General features: G+C 60.4%; 1 protein-coding gene across 4 annotated transcripts in view; it reads left to right on the top strand.

Moving 5' to 3' along the window:
• SYT2 (synaptotagmin 2) overlaps positions 1-15,715 on the top strand; it is a 96,541-nt gene that overhangs the window by 67,038 nt on the left and 13,788 nt on the right. For all 4 annotated transcript variants that reach the window (XM_070055093.1, XM_051820485.2, XM_051820483.2 and 1 more), the window contains 2 exons: positions 13,690-13,884; positions 14,639-14,805. In XM_070055093.1, the coding sequence (XP_069911194.1) occupies positions 13,707-13,884; positions 14,639-14,805 (345 nt within the window). In that variant the 5' untranslated portion in view covers positions 13,690-13,706. The remainder of the gene's footprint in view (positions 1-13,689; positions 13,885-14,638; positions 14,806-15,715) is intronic.

Here is a 15,715-nt window from a genome sequence, read left to right as displayed (position 1 = left end):
GGACCAAGGAGTGGATTTGAAACGGACAGGTTGGGGCAGGCTTTCAAGGTCGGCTCAGGGGACTCCTGCTGCACGCCCTCAGTAACGAGAGGCATCGGCTTCGCGCCTGCTTGGCTGTGACCTTCTGGAGCCTCTGCCTGGTGTAGACCCCCATCTCTCTGTCCTGGGTAGGGGACCCCGAGAGACCCGTCCCCTGCCCTCTGACCCACCAGGCCCTGGGTGAGGGGCTGACGCAGACAGGTGCAGCTCCGGCCCCCGGGTCTCTTTCCCGGCCTCTCAGGGGGAGCTTGGTGGACAGGGGTTGTGAGAGGCGAGGGCGCCGTGCCCCATGAGTGCCCCCCACACTGCCAGGCTGGCAGCCAGGCTGTCGCCGTAGGGAGGAGTCGTGGGACCCAGCGGGAAATGAACACGCACTTCTACCTCGCAGCCCTCGGGGTCCACGGGGAGCGGAGCCGCCCACACCGGTAACTGCGACACCAGGCGGAAGTGACAGGGTCCCCAGGGCTTGCGGTCCCCGGGCCTTGTGGTCCCCCAGCCTGCAACCCGTGCCCTCCCAGACAGGGCCTGGGCAGGCAGCCAGCATCCCTGGCTCGCCTAGTGCTGCAGCTTGCACTGTTGGGCGCACGCGGTCCGTCCAGCCGCATGGGGAGGGGACAGGAAGGCAGCATCTGTCCAGGGCCCGCCTCCTGCAGCCTATGGGCTGATAGGGTCCTGTGAGGCGGGCACCCACCTGTCTGCAGCTGAGGTGACACCCAGAGAGCACTTCTGCCAGCAGACCGCTCTCAGGCGCCCCCATGGCAGGTGCACCCCACCCCCACCCTGAATCTCAGTGGGAAGGTCAAGTCCTCCTCAGAGGATGGGCAGGGGGAGAGCAGCCAGGTGTCTGGGGCCTCATCCAGGTCCCCAGCTTCCTGCTACCTTTAGAGACTGGGATGGCCCTCAGCAGCAGGGGCTGGTGGCCCCGGCCTCTGCCAAGCCCCAGGCTCTGTTCTGTAAGGTGACCCACGTCGTGGTGTGTCTTCCCCTTCCCATTGTCCCTGTACAGGGCCTTCTAGACAAGGGGTGTGGCCGGAGACCCCCGGTTCTCCTTTCCCTGGGCCTCTCACGTTCCCACACATGGCCGGGCAGCCCCTGTGTGCACACTCACACACACACACGTGTACACGCACAATGCACTTGTCGGCACCTGTGTGTGCATGTCCACACGTGCACGCGTGGAGTTCGTACGCATGGTGCCCACACACGTGTGGGTGCACGTGCATCACACGCAGCCTTTCTGATGCTCCCGCCGTGTCCCCCAGCCCTGCCGCCTGCCCCTTGCTGCTAGTGCAGCAGCTGTTCCGCTCCATCGCTTGGCTAATGGAGCCGCCCTCCGCCTGCAGCCTCCTGCCACGCTCACCTGCTCCTTCCAGGCTGTGGGCATTCACTCAGCCTGGAGTCGGTCCGCCTGGCTTCGGTGCCCAGTGAGTGCTGAGGGGCGGGGTGTGGGTGCTGGGTGCAGACTCGGGAGACACAATAGGGGCACCCCTGGCCCAGAGGAGGGCGTGGCAGGTGCAGGAGCAGCCCCTGGTGTTGTAACCTCCTTCCGGTCAGCAAGGACATCTGCCGGCCACCAGCCTGCTCCCATCCCGCCTCTGCCCTCCCCACCAACCTGCAACGCCCCCCACTGCTCACACACACACACACACACACCAGAGCACACCCGCCATTCCACACACCCTGCGTCTCATGATGTACACAGCACACCACACACTCACACACCATGCACTCCCGCATGCCACACGCCCCACACGCATGCGCATGTGAAGGATTTGCCCCGAGGGGCACTGCTGCTCCTAACATTTGATAGAGAGGAGACTGCAGGACTCTTGGTGGATTTTAGCACAAGACGAAGGTGGGTGTCTGGGGTGACGGGAGCCAGGGAAGTGGCACACGTACCGCATGTTCCGCATGGCTCGGCCTCCACGAGTCTCTCCTCTGCGTGGCTCCCAGCCGGTCCATGCGGCCCTACAGCTCTGTTGATGGCTGCCTCCCTCCCAGCCAGGACCCCGTCTCCGGCTCTGTTCCTGTCCCAGTGCATCCACACACCAAGGACTCCACACACACTCTAGGGCAAGACTGCTGGGCCCAGCTGGTGCACCCCCACTCCTGCCACCTCCTCCAGGCAGCCCCTGGCCTGCTGGCCCTAAGCTCCCATCTGCCCCACCCTGTCACCCATGTCATCCTTTGCTGAGTCCCGATGGCTGTCTGTGGCTGTGAGAGAAACTGTAGGGTGCTGGGAAGGGGGGCTGTGCATGAAGGAGACAAGAAGGCACGGGTCTGGGCGGGCAGCTCCCCCTTGAGCTGTCTGGACTCCATGCTCCTCAGCTCTCCTGTGGGTGCTGGGCTCAAGCTGCATCCCTGGCTGGGGTAGCAGAGGCAGAGGCACCGAGGGGCCTGGCCTGACCCGCACCTTCACTGCCTCACCCTACAAGGCTTAGCCATTGCGGGGGATGCGCCCAGTGTGTCCTGGCCCAGGAGCGTGAGGGCGGGGTCAGAGGCAACATCAGGCCCTTATCCGTGTCATGTTGTGTCCCATGGTGGCGCGCGTCTTCACTTTCCATCCTGGGCCTTGGACGGTGTCGTCTGTAAGCTCGCCTGAGCGCCTGCAGGGCGGGTCATTGCTGGGCTGTGGTGTTGGAGCGTGCGGGGCAGGTGGAGGCTCAGAGAGAAGAGTGTGCACAGGTTACGGGGCCTCCCCCCGCAGCTGCCCGGAAGGCAGGGGGGCAGGGATCGTTAGCCCTCACAGGTACAAGCTGCGGCCCACCCAGGCTAGCGGCCCTGCCCAGGCCACGCCCTGGCCTCAATCCCAGCACCCGGATTCTGAGCTTCCGCATCGGGGCCCTCCCCTTGGGTGCCCTCTTGGGCAGGCTGGGACTTGCTGATCTCAGCACATCTGCAAGAAGAGGAAAACGAGTCGCTGCAGCAGGCGAGACGGAAGGTTGACCCCGGGAAGCAGAGGCCCGCCCGGCCTGGCCCAGGAAGCTCATCAGGCCTCGCTGCAGAAAGAACTCAAACAAATGGGCAATTTATTTTCAAAATGAGCTGGAAAATTAATTCCTGGAAACTTTATCCTCTGCCTCCCAGGACCAAATATTGGGCTGGCGCTTCGGTGCCAAAAATGAAGACATGAATTCATCCTAAGTATTGATGTTTGAGCCTGCTGGCTTCCGTGAGCGGCATCTCGCTGGTTAACCTATTTCCATCTCATTACTTTGGCCTCTGCAAACACAGTGCCGGGAAGGATGAAATGAGCTGAATCCAGTCAGCGCTCCATTATCCACGTTCCTCAGGGCCGGGGCTGAGTGGCCATAATCCGCAAAAGTGCAGTCCCCAGGTCATAGCGGATCGGTTTGGGTGGCAGTTGGTGGTGACTGTGTGTGCGTGTGTGCATGTGTGTGTGCACATGTGCGGTGCACCTGTGTACACTTGTGCTGTTGGTTTTTTTTTTTTATTTGAAAAGCAGAGACACAAAGAGAGCTGGAGACAGAGACTCATAGACAGAGGTCTTGCATCTACTGGCTCACTCCCCAAATGCCCACTACGGCTGGGGCCTGGCCAGGCTGAAGTCAGGAGCCAGGAACTCCATGCAGGTCTCCCGTGGGGGGTGGGGGCAGGGCTCCACGTACTTGAGCCCTCACCTGCTGTCTCCCAGGGCGCACATGACAGGAAGCTGGGCTCAGGAGCAGAGCTGGGACCCAGACCCAGGCTCTGGCATGCGGTGCCGGTGTCCCGCGCGACATCTTAACCACTGGGCCAAACGCCCACCCTGCACATGAGCTTTCAAAGAGAAAACGGATCCGAGTTACTGGATGTGGGACCGGGTCCCTTCAGAAGACGGTCACTGGGGAGGGCACCTCAGGAGGCTGGGAGCCCGCGGGAGGAGAGGGTGGTGCTTCAGGGTCCCCGAGCAGGTTCGAAGCAGGGGGCAGGGGGCCAGGAGTGGGTGCTCCGTCGGGGAGGGGAGGTCCTGGTGGCCTTCCCAGCTTGGGGCAGGCAGGGGATTCCTGGGAGGGGGATGCAAACCCCCTCCTTGGTTCTTGCTTTTCAAGGCTGGGGACAGGACCCAACTCCTGCGGTGCCAGGGGTAGGGGAAGGACAGGCTTCAAGTGTGAAAGATACAGAGGCTGCGCAGTGCAGCGTCCGCCAGCCCCTCCTCTGCCCGCTCCCCTCCAACGTCATCAGCTCCCTTCGCCTCCTCCCAGAGCATGCTGGGAAGATCTGAGCAGGTGCACACTTGTGCCTCACGCACTGACTCCCGTGCTAAGAGTCTCCCTGGAGATCCTTTGATGCACACACAGAGGATGCTCCTGTGCACCTGAGCCTTCTTGACGCTCCCAGCTGGGCTGGCTGTGGGCGGAGCAAAGATGCCTAGAGCAGCACATCCCTGAACTGCCCTGAGTGTGCGTGCGTGCGTGCGTGCGAGGTCGCCTCGCCTGTGCCCCACCCGGGGTGTGACTCCCCTTCCAGCCCACTCCATAGGGAGCTGTCATTCAAGCCCCCCTTTGGCCTGGGTCCAGGGGTGGCCGCAGAGCTCTGAGCACCTTTGGGTGTCTGGAGTTAGGAAGACAGAGCCAGACAGATGCTCTTTCTGCTGATTATCAGAGTTCCTAGAGGCAGGGGGAGGGGCGGCCCCTTCCCGGGGCTCTCACCTGCCACAGTCCCGCCTGCCTGCCAGCTGCCCTCTGCTTTTGCTCTGTTCCTGCGTGACAGAGGGGAGGAAGGGAAGGGTAAAGCGTCAGTCCGCCAGGCTGACGTCACGTCTCCCCAAGGGCTCTTACCTGCTCCCCACCCCTCGGCAGGTGCTCGGTGCGTGGAGGTGCAGCATGTTCCAGCGGCTGTGCGGTGACCCTGACAGCTCAGCCCCGCCTGCCCGGGCCCAGCCTCTTGGGGTCCCGGTGCGCCTTGTCCTGGGGCCGCTTGCAGAGTGTTGATTGCCCGGGGGCGGGGCGAGCAGAGGAGAGTCTGTGTGGCTGTGCGCCCCGTGTGCAACCGCCCACTCCAGCAGGGAAGCCCTTCAGTCTGTTCCCTGATGGCCCCCAGGCTGCTCCGTCTTCAGCCCAGAGTGCCCGCAGCCCCAGTCTCCCTCCCCAGGCGGCTGCGTGCCCTCGCTGGCTGACGGCATCATTGCACGCTCTCCTGCTCAGGTGGTTCCGAGCGGAGGCACCCACTTTGCCCTGGGAGGCCCTGGAGTTCCGGTGCATTTATCATCCTCAGTGCTGCCAGCTGCTTGCCCTGCCCTGCACTGCCCGGAGGCCCGAGCCCCATGGGAAGAAGTGGTGGATCCCCAAGGATTCGGCTTTCCCTCCCGCTGTGAGCAGGGAGCTGGATCGGAAGCGCGGCAGCCAGGTCTCCAACCCGTGCTCCGAGCTGGGATACTGCCGATGCAGGTGGCAGCTCAACCCGCTGCACCACAAGGCCAGCCCTGGATTTTCTGTCTGCTCTCTCTACCGGCTGGACTGAGAGCAGGTGGGGAGGGGCAAGGGGACAGTGGGAGACTGGCCTGGAAGGGCAGCCCCTGGGGGCCTCCAGCAGCAGCTGGGAGGGGCGGGGAGAACTGGAGCTAAGGGCACAGGGCAACTTGCCATCTGTTTCACTCCTTCCTGTGGGGCGGGGCTGGCACAGGTGGGTGCTGGGGTCATGAGGGCAGCCTTGGGGACACAGGAGAGGGTTGTTTGGGCTGGGGGCAGATTCTGGCTGCTGGAAGGGCATGGGGTCCCCCTGCAGCCCCATATCATCTTGTGGAATCCCAGCCTCTAGACAGTCAAAGCCTCGTGTGCTGGTTGCCAGGTGGATCTCTCAGCCATCCGAGAGAAACCACCCAGGGCCACCCGGATCAGGGGTACGTCAGCCTCCTGTAGCCCCGAGCCTCTGGGCAATGAGACGAGGGTGGGCAGTGTTCACACACACACACACACACACATGCCAGGCCTCCCTTCCCTCCCACCTCTCCCTGGCTGGGTGGCCCTGGGGAGGCCACTTGCCCTGGGCATCAGTGACGTCTGTGAAATGACAGGAGGTGACCCAGGGGTCTCCGAGCCTGTCCTGTGTGTGTACCACACTCACCTTACTCATCTGTGTACCACACAGTTATTGGAAGCCTGGTGATGCCAGACCCCATGCTCTGTGCTAGGGCTGGGGTTGGCCACGTAGACGCTGGCCATTCCGTCTCTGTGTTGCAGTGTAACAGCAGCTGTGGAGAACCCAGAAATCAATCAGCCCAGTTTGTCTTAATGAAAAGTAGGTGATGGGCTGGATTTGGGCTGTGGGCCATACTCACCAAGCCCTGCCCCAGAGCGGCAGAGGTGAGCACAGAGATAGGGTCTCTGCTTGAACAGTCACAGGTGGGAAGGCAGGGGGCTGGGCCTTGAGCGAGTCTGGGTGGGGTAGGGAGGGTGGGCGGGAGGGGAACAGGGAAGTCGTGTGGGGGCTCAGTTAGGGGGGAGGGCATGGCATGGGCAAAGACCCTGAGGTTGGGCAGGGTAACACAGTGAATCCAGGGACGTGGCAGCAGGCGTGTGTGTTGCTGTTAGAGACACGGAGGTGGGTCTGTAGCCTGGTCTGGAGTTGGGACGATGTAGAGACTTTTCTCCAATGGTTTCTATTTCTTGTACTGAAGGCGGGGGTGGGGGCGGGAGCGGCAAGTCTGTGGCGGTGGGAGGTTTGGCGTTTCCGTGGAAGGAGCAGAGGCATCTCCCAAGGTTTCTGGGTGGTGCTGTGCACGTGGGAGTCATTGGGCATTTGTTGCACCAGGCCCTCCCCAGGGTGCTCAGGGCGCCGGGGCAGCCGTGGAGACTGGCAGACGGTGGGACTTCGCCAGGGCTGGTGTTTGGCCTGGCGAAGGCCACGGAGAGTGTGGGAGTTGGGAGGGAGTTTTAGCCATGAGGACCGTGGTGGGAAGTGAAGGCAGGGAGGACGCCAGAGCGGGTTCTTGGGGAAGAACATTCTAGGCTGCGGGAGGCGGTGAGGGAGGGGTCTGTGTCATAGATCTATGGCCGGAGACTGGGAGAACGCACAGCAGGGACAGGGGGTGAGTCTGGGAGGCCAGCAGGGGCCAGGCCTGGAAGCCACAGGGACGGTGTCCACCAACCAGTCTGGCTGCAGCGTGGGGGTGAGGTGAGCGTGGAAGATTCCAGATGGGTCGCCATCCCGTTCTCCACTGGAGCCGTGGGAACCGGCTGAATGTGGAAGACGTGAGTCAGGCTCAGGTTTGCAGATGCCTTGCACGTGGTGGGGACTCCCTACCCACGAGTGGGAAGACGGCCCCAGGGCTTCCAGTCCAGACCTGGTGTCCTGTAGTGGGCCCTGAACCCGCCCTGTCCGACTCTGGCCCCGCCCACCCTGCCGCACCTGCCTCTCAAGAGGCCAGCGTCTCAAGCATCTCACGATTCCCTGGCTGTCGGGGAGCTGCAGCCTCATGGTCTTGTGGTTTTGCCTTCCCATGGAGGCTACAGCGGCGGCACCCAGGGCTGGAGCTGGGGCCAAGGCTGCGGAGTCCTTCGAGGCAAAGCTGAAGCCAAGGAGAGGCTCCCGCTCACCAGGCTGGCACTTGGTCAAGGACATAAAGGTCAAGTCTGTGCAGGAGATCCGTGTCCGTGCCAGTCAGGCGGTCCGACATCATTGGCTGTTCCTGGGGGTCCCCTGGACGGGGAGGCTTTGCAGATCCTGCCACTGTGGAAGCAGCAGGCCAGGGTCAAGGCATTCATCACCATCGAGGACTACCACGGCCGTGTCGGCCTGGGTGTGAAGTGCCCCGAGGAGGTGGCCACTCTATTTGAGGGGCCACCACCCTGGCCAAGCTCTCCACGGGGCCTGAGCCCAGGGGTGACTGAGGGAGCAAGGTAGGCCAGCCCCACAACAAGCCTTGCAAGGTGGCTGGCGGTGGGGCTCTGTGCTGGTGCCTCACCCTGACCCTGGGGCACTGGCACTGCCGGCTGCTACCCCACTGCCATCCCAGGCAACTGTGCCATGGTGGTCTTTGATGCCGTCCCCAAGGCTACAGCTGTCTGACCCCTGACCTCCAGAAGACACTGTGGGCCCAAGTCTCCACCTTGCAATGCCCTGCACTACAGTCCGCAGAGGACAGAGCCTAAAGCCGTGGCTACCAGACGGGATTTTACACAAGAAAAAAATATAGTGAATTAAGACTGTTTTTTTTAAAAAAAAAAAAAAGTGGTTGTGGCTCTGGGCCCCGGGAAAGCTGCTTTGTGAACCATCCTGGCCCTCAGTAGTTCCCCTCTGGTCTTTCCTGGGTGCAGGCGCTGCCACTGGCTGCCATCCCCACCCCCACCCCGAATGACCCCGGGCAGCTTCCCGCTACTCCAGGGTGAGTGGAACTCCTTGATGCGACTGTGAGCCTGGGCTTGGTCTGCCCAGCCCACTGGCCTCGTCCTCACCGGTGCTCACTCCTCCCCAGCCGCCCTGGCTGCTTCCTGCCCCGGCTCTCGGCGTGGGCTGCTCCCATCCTCAGGCCCCTATTCATCCCTCAGAGCCCGGGAAGGCACTGTTGCTCTCCCAGATGTGGCCGCCTCCGGGCTCCCGCCTCACATTCACGTGTGTGATGGTTTCGTCTGCTGTGTTGTGAATCCCGCGAGGAGGAGTGAGCAATGGACGCATCTCTCACATCTTCATCCCCTGCATTCATACGCTGGTCTGGACCCAGATCCTTTCTTGGGCGCTGCCCCAGGAACCAGGAGGCAGCGGCAGGTGTCTGAGAGGTGGTGGGGAGCAGACACGGGGAATCCGGAACGAAAGACCCCAGGAGCCCCCGGCCGACTTTGCACTTGACGGAGAAGGAAGCAAAGCTTTTCTCCCAAGATCTGGACAAGACAAGAATCCCCACTCTTCTCACCTGTGCTCGGCTTTTCCTGGAGGTTCTAGCCAGGGCAATGAAGGAAGAAGAAATAAAAGGCGACCAGATTGGAAAGGAAGATGTAAAATTATCTCCATCTGCGTGATTGTTCATGTAGAGAATCCTAAGGACTCCGCACACACACACACACACTCACACACACACTACAAAACAACATTGGAAGAAATGCCAGCTCTGAATAACTGCAGGGACTGTGTAAAGTGCCCGACACTCATTCACTCATTGTTAGGATGGTATATTCCCCGTGCTGATCTGCAGATTCAACACAGTCTCTATCAAAATCCTTGCTGGCTCTTTTATGGAAGATAAACCAGCTGATGCTAAAAATCATATGGAAATGCAAAGGGCCCAGAAACCCAAAGCAGTCTTTTCTTTTAAAGAATTATTTATTCATTTGAAAGAGACACAGAGAGAGATACAAAGATCTTCCATCTGCTAGTTCAGTTCCCAAATGGCTGAAACAGCCAGGGCTGGGCCAGGCTGAAGCCAGGAGCCAGGAGCTTCCTCCAGGTCTCTCACATGGGTGCAGACACCCAAGCACTTGGACCATTATTCTCCACTGCTTTCCCAGGTGCCTTAGCAGGGAGCTGGGTCGGAAGTGGAGAGGCCGGGATTTGAACCCGCGTCCATATAGAATGCTGGCATTGCGGGCAGCGGCTTAACCTGTTGTGCCACAGCGCCTACCCCCAGAGCAGTCTTAATAAAAGAAGATAGTTGGAAGTCTCACACCGTCTCAAAACTTGCTGTAAACCTCCAGCGACCAGACGGCGTGGTGCTGGCCTCAGGGTGGACGTGCACATCATTGCCTCAGTTGAGAATCTAGATGTGAACCCTTGCGTTTCTGGTAGGTTGACATCGGACAGGGACACGTTAGTTTTTTCAGTAAAGAATGATCTTTTCGTAAATGGTACTGCATCAAAGAGATAGCCATATGCAAAAGAATGAATTTGAATCCTTCCCTACACCGAGCACAGAAAGTAGCTAGAGTGTCTCGTAGACCTGAATGCAAGAACCACAGCTATGCGACTCCTGTAAGACACCGCGGGAGCGACTCTTGGTGACCTTGGGCCGGGTGGTTTATTTTGACAGGCAGAGTTAGACAGTGAGAGAGACAGACAGAGAGAAAGCTCTTCCTTCCGTTGGTTCACCCCCCAATTGGCCGCCACAGCTGGCGCTTCACGGATCCGAAGCCAGGAGCCAGGTGCTTCCTCCTGGTCTCCCATGCGGGTGCAGGGCCCAAGCACTTGGGCCATCCTCCACTGCCTTCCCGGGCCACAGCAGAGAGCTGGACTGGAAGAGGAGCAACCGGGACAGAATCCGGTGCCCCGAGTGGGACTAGAACCCAGGGTGCCAGCGCCGCAGGCGGAGGATTAGCCCAGTGAGCCGCAGTGCCGGCTGGGCGGTGGTTTCTTAGATACAACAGCAACAAAAGCAGCAGATAAGTTGGACATCATCAAAGCGAGAAAACATGTGTGTTTCCAAGGATGCCATCAAAAATGAAGACAGCTCTAGAATGGAAGGAAAGCCTTGCAAACCTTGCCCTTGACAGGCACTGGTGTTCAGAACATGTCAAGAATTCTTACAACTGAATAGTACGAAGACTCAATTAAAAAAAATCTCGGCGACGGATGTGAACAGGCCGTTCTCCCAAGAAGACAATCAAAGGTCCAGCGAGCACGTGGAGACAGGCTCAGCATCATGGCTCATTAGGAAAAAAATTTTTTCATTTATTTATTTCAGTGACAGAACTCCCATCTGCTGGTTCACTCCCGAACGGCCACGCTGGCTGGGACTGGGAGCGGGGGACGTAGAGAGAATAACTCATCCCTCTGTCCCTCGCGTGTCGTGAGAGACGTCTCACGGTTTTCCATTTTTTTTTTTTTTTTTTGACAGGCAGAGTGGACAGTGAGAGAGAGAGAGACAGAGAGAAAGGTCTTCCTTTGCCGTTGGTTCACCCTCCAATGGCCGCCGCGGCCAGCGCGCTGCGGCCGGCACACCGCGCTGATCCGATGGCAGGAGCCAGGAGCCAGGTGCTTTTCCTGGTCTCCCATGGGGTGCAGGGCCCAAGCACTTGGGCCATCCTCCACTGCACTCCCTGGCCACAGCAGAGAGCTGGCCTGGAAGAGGGGCAACCGGGACAGAATCCGGCGCCCCGACCGGGACTAGAACCTGGTGTGCCAGCGCCGCTAGGCAGAGGATTAGCCTAGTGAGCCGCGGCGCCGGCCTACGGTTTTCCTTTAAGAGCCTCGTGCTGTGCTGGTTGTCGCAGAGAGGGTCTGTGGGTTGTCACTGGCTGAGAATGACCCGCAGGACCCCTGCAGTGTCCCGCGGAGCCGCCGGCAGCAGGCACCTCGTGAGCGCCCTCTGCTGGCAGACTGTCTCGGCCCCGGGACTCGGGCCAGGAGGCCTGGAGAGCGAGTGAGCTGGGTGGAGAGGGCCCGTCTCGAGGGGCTGTTGGGAGGCCGGTAACAACCCGGGCTGGAATGAAGCCCACACTTCACGCTCAGCACAGGCCCGTTTGTATTAGCAAAGAGCTGGAGACTATTTATAGCCGATGGTGGAATCATTAAATTATGAACCTGCCATGTAGTAGGATATTATTTGGCTACTTAATGAGAAAAGAAGATTATAATGATAAAAGGCTTATAATAAAATTTCATGTAAAAAATAAAGGCAGAATATTGAAATATATAGATAGATATAGATATCTCATATGGTCTCAATATGTAAACCACACTCAGAAAATACTGGTGTAAGATGCCCCAAATGCTAATTGTTTTTTTCTAAAGATTTATTTTATTGATTTGAAAAGTAGAGTGACAGAGAGAGAGGGAGACCACAAAGAGAAAGAGAGCTTCGATTTTCTGGTTCACTCCCCAGATAATCTCAACGGCCAGGGCTGGGCCAGGCTGAAGCCAGGAGCTTCATCCGGGTCTCCCAGGTGGGTGCAGGGGCCCAAGAACACGGGCTGTCTTCCCCGGCTTTCCCAGGCGCATTAGCAGGAAGCTGGTTTGGAAGTGGAGCAGCAGGGGCTGGAACAGGAACTCCAGTGGGGGATGCTGGTGCCGCGGGCAGCAGCTTTAACTCAGGGTGCCACAGCCACAGCCTCAAACGCTGGTCTCAGTTGTCTTTGGCCATCAGCGTGATGGGTCTCTCCCTCCTCCCCCCACCCGCCCAGTCTCCTGCGGGGGGGCTGGATCCCCATTTTTCTCCGTGGTCACCACTTGTTTGAGGTAGGAAGGCTAACGTGCAGCTGAGTGGACCTGGACTTGAGCTCCAGAGGCAGCTGACGCCCAGGGAGGGGTCGGGATGCGGTCTGGGTGCCACCTCCAGGGGGAGAGGTGGGTGCAGGCCCGGAGGAGCACCGAGGACACCCGAAAGAAAGAGAGGAGGGCTGGGGGGCCCAGGAGGGCTGGGGGTACGGCCGGGGGGGCGCAGGAGGGCTGGGGGGAGGGGCAGGGCACCAGCTTTGGAGAGAGGCGGGGACTCCTTCCTGAGCCACACCAGGGAGCCCAGGGAGGAGAGCGGCTCACGGTGTCCTCGGTGGTCTGACCTCACCTCCTCCCTGGGCTCACAAGGTTGGATCTAAACGAGATAGCGGGGTCGGTGCTGTGGCCCAGCGGGCTCAGCCGCCACTTGGGATGCCCACACCCCACATAGGTTTGCCCGTGTGGGTCTCAGCTCCTCCACTTTCGATCCATCTCCCGCTAATGCACCTGGGAAGCAGTGGAAGATTCTTTCCCTCTCTGTCACTCTGCCTTTCAAATAAATAAATCTTTTTTGGTAAGCTTTATTTATTTGGGGCCGGCGCTGTGGCTCACTTGGTTAATCCTCCGTCTGCGGCGCCAGCATCCCATATGGGTGCCGAGTTCTAGTCCCGGTTGCTCCAGCTCTCTGCTGTGGCCCAGGAGGGCAGTGGAGGATAGCCAAGGTGCTTGGGCCCCTGCACCGGCATGGGAGACCAGGAGGAAGCACCTGGCTCCTGGCTTCGGATTGGCATAGCTCTGGCCATAGCGGCCATTTGGGGAGTGAACCAATGGAGGGAAGACCTTTCTCTCTGTCTCTCTCTCACTGACTGTAACTCTACCTTTCAAATAAAAAAAAAAAAAAAGATTTATTTATTTATTTGAAAGGCAGAGAGAGAAAGAGGTCTTCCATCCCCTGGTTCACTCCCCAGATGGCCACAACTGACCAGAGCTGTGCTGATCGGAAGCCAGGAGCCAGGAGCTTCTTCTGGGTCTCCCACCTGGGTGTAGGGGCCCAAGAACTTGGGCCATCTTCAACTGCTTTCCCAGGCCATAGCAGAGAGCTGGATGGGAAGTGGAGCAGCCGGGACTCGAATTGGTGCCCATGTGGGATGCTGGCACTGCAGGCGCCAGGCCTCAAATAAATAAATAAATCTTTAAAAAACGAATGAGCTATAGGAAACCCATCAATGGGATCCACAGGCAGACCGGTTCCAGCCAGCCTGAGAACTCTGAACCCCTGCTTCCTTGCCTGAGAAGTGGGAGTGGTTGCTGGGATTAAATATGCTAATAGTTGAATATGCTAATCGTTGAATACGCTAATAGTTGAATATGCTAATGCATGGTCCCAGGCACACGTGGGGACTCACCGGTGATGACAGTTGTTGTGGCTCACGTGGAATAAAACAGCCTTGAACTACAGGGCGCGCGTGGCCAACAGTGCTCTGCCTCTCCTGCCCCCCACCCACTCTCCCCCGCCCCGGGGCCAGTGACCCCCGGGGTGCTCAGCTGGCCCTCCCTCCCTCCTCCCAGCCGGCCCCTCTGCCACCATGAGGAACATCTTCAAGAGGAACCAGGAGCCCATGGTGGCTCCTGCCACCACCACGGCCACCATGCCGGTGGGGCCCGCAGACAACTCCACGGAGAGCGGGGGCGCTGGGGAGAGCCAGGAGGACATGTTTGCCAAGCTGAAAGACAAGTTCTTCAACGAGATCAACAAGATCCCGCGTGAGTGCCCGGGGCTGAGGGGGTGGGACGGGGCCACCAGGGACGGGGTTGGCTGGGCTCTTTGCTAGTGCCTGGATTTCCGGGGTGTCTTTGGGGAGGCCCATCAGGACTGAGAGAGAAGGATCTGCAGTGGCCCGGCCTCCCAGGGGAAAACACTGCCCAAGTAGGAGGAGCCTGTTGAAACCGCTTTATTTGGGAGTATGGGAAATAGAAGTTCCCACTGTGTGTGGAAGCCCTGGCAAAGGCTGTGTAGGAGACACTGAGACGCGGTTGACACGGGAGAGGCGCCCCTGGTGGGAGATGGCCCTTCCCCACCAGGAGGAGCAGCCCAGCGCCAGCCCCAGACACCCGAGAGCGGCCCAGCGCGGCCCCCAGGAGCAGCCAAACCCTAGGGAGCTTCCCGCGTGTCTGCTCAGCCCTGTCAAGATAGGGCACAGGAACTGGGGCGGGGACTCTCTCCTCCTGGTCTGCCCCTTCTCCGAAGAGCCGAGAGGGGATGTGCCGGGGGTGCACCTGTCGCTCCAGGAGTTAGTGGCTGTGTCCACAGGACCAGCAGGCTAAGGACAGCCGAGGGATGGAGCCTGCGAGGAACACGGCTTCATGCCAGTCACGCGTGGGTGCGGGGCTCAGCGATGTGGAGCGTGGGCCTTGTCGGGGCGGTCCTCGCCGCGACCGTTCATGCCAGCGCCTTGGGGACAGGGGCGAGGGACCCCACCCTGCTGACTCCTGGGGTGGGGGCTCCCGTGTGCCGCAGTGCCGCCCTGGGCGCTGATCGCCATCGCCGTGGTCGCCGGCCTCCTGCTGCTTACCTGCTGCTTCTGCATCTGCAAGAAGTGCTGCTGCAAGAAGAAGAAGAACAAGAAGGAGAAGGGGAAAGGCATGAAGAACGCCATGAACATGAAAGACATGAAGGGCGGCCAGGTGGGGGGCGGGGCGGGGCGGGGCCGGGAGGGGCGGGGCAAGCGGGGCGGGGCCGGGAGGGGCGGGGCGGGGCCGGGGCTGTGGTTCTGGGAGGATCTCTCCCCAGCAGCTGGGTGGGGGAAGAGGGTGCCCACTGGGGTGCAAGCTCCTTAGGAGACAGGACGAGAACGGTGCAGTGAGCCCCACAGAGGCTCCCCGGCCAAGACCTTGGAGAGCTGGGTCCAGCTCCGCTCTGTGGGGTCAGCCTGGTCCCAGCTCCGCTCTCTGGGGTCGGTTTGGACCCAGCTCTGCTCTGTGGGGTCAGCCTGGGCTTTCCTGTCTAGCCAAGCATTAGGGGGTCCTCGGCCACCCAGACCGGGTGGGATGGAACGGCTCCCTGGTCACACCGAGAGTTAGGGTGCTTGCTGCTGTCGAGGTGTGGGGCAGCCCGGAGAGGTCCCTAGATGGCCAGTTTCTCCTTTCAAGTTTTCAGAGGCCCCTGTGGGCTTCTCTGTCCCCACGTTTGTTGTCGATGGGGGTGACCGGGAGAAAGCTCTGGCTCAAGGAATCAACGTGGAGAAAGGAGGAAGGCCTGGAGTGCGTGTGTGTGCGTGAATGCGCAGGTGCATGGCCCAGAGGGGGCCTGCCCTGCCCTGTGCGCGTGTCGGGGCGGGGGTCCCAAGTGGCTGTGGGGGCGGGGCTGGAGCTGCGTTTTCTCGCGCATCACTTTCTCCCTTCTCTCTCCACCTCTGAACTCACCCTGCTCCCGCCTGTCTGGACCCCACTCCTGGTACGTCTCGCCCGCGGGTGGGGTCCGAGCTGGGAGAGCGCGGGGGGGGGGGTGGGTGGGAGGGGTCTTCACAGCAAGCCCATCCCCTCTGCCCGGAGAGGCTGTGGAGCCCCCGGCGCAGATCCCGCCCAGCTCCAGGCC

The sequence above is a fragment of the Oryctolagus cuniculus genome, chromosome 13, assembly GCF_964237555.1.
Source record: "Oryctolagus cuniculus chromosome 13, mOryCun1.1, whole genome shotgun sequence".
Lineage (NCBI taxonomy): Eukaryota > Metazoa > Chordata > Mammalia > Lagomorpha > Leporidae > Oryctolagus > Oryctolagus cuniculus.
The sequence above is the reverse complement of the archived record's forward strand: the minus strand, read 5'-3'. Positions and strand labels throughout refer to the sequence as shown.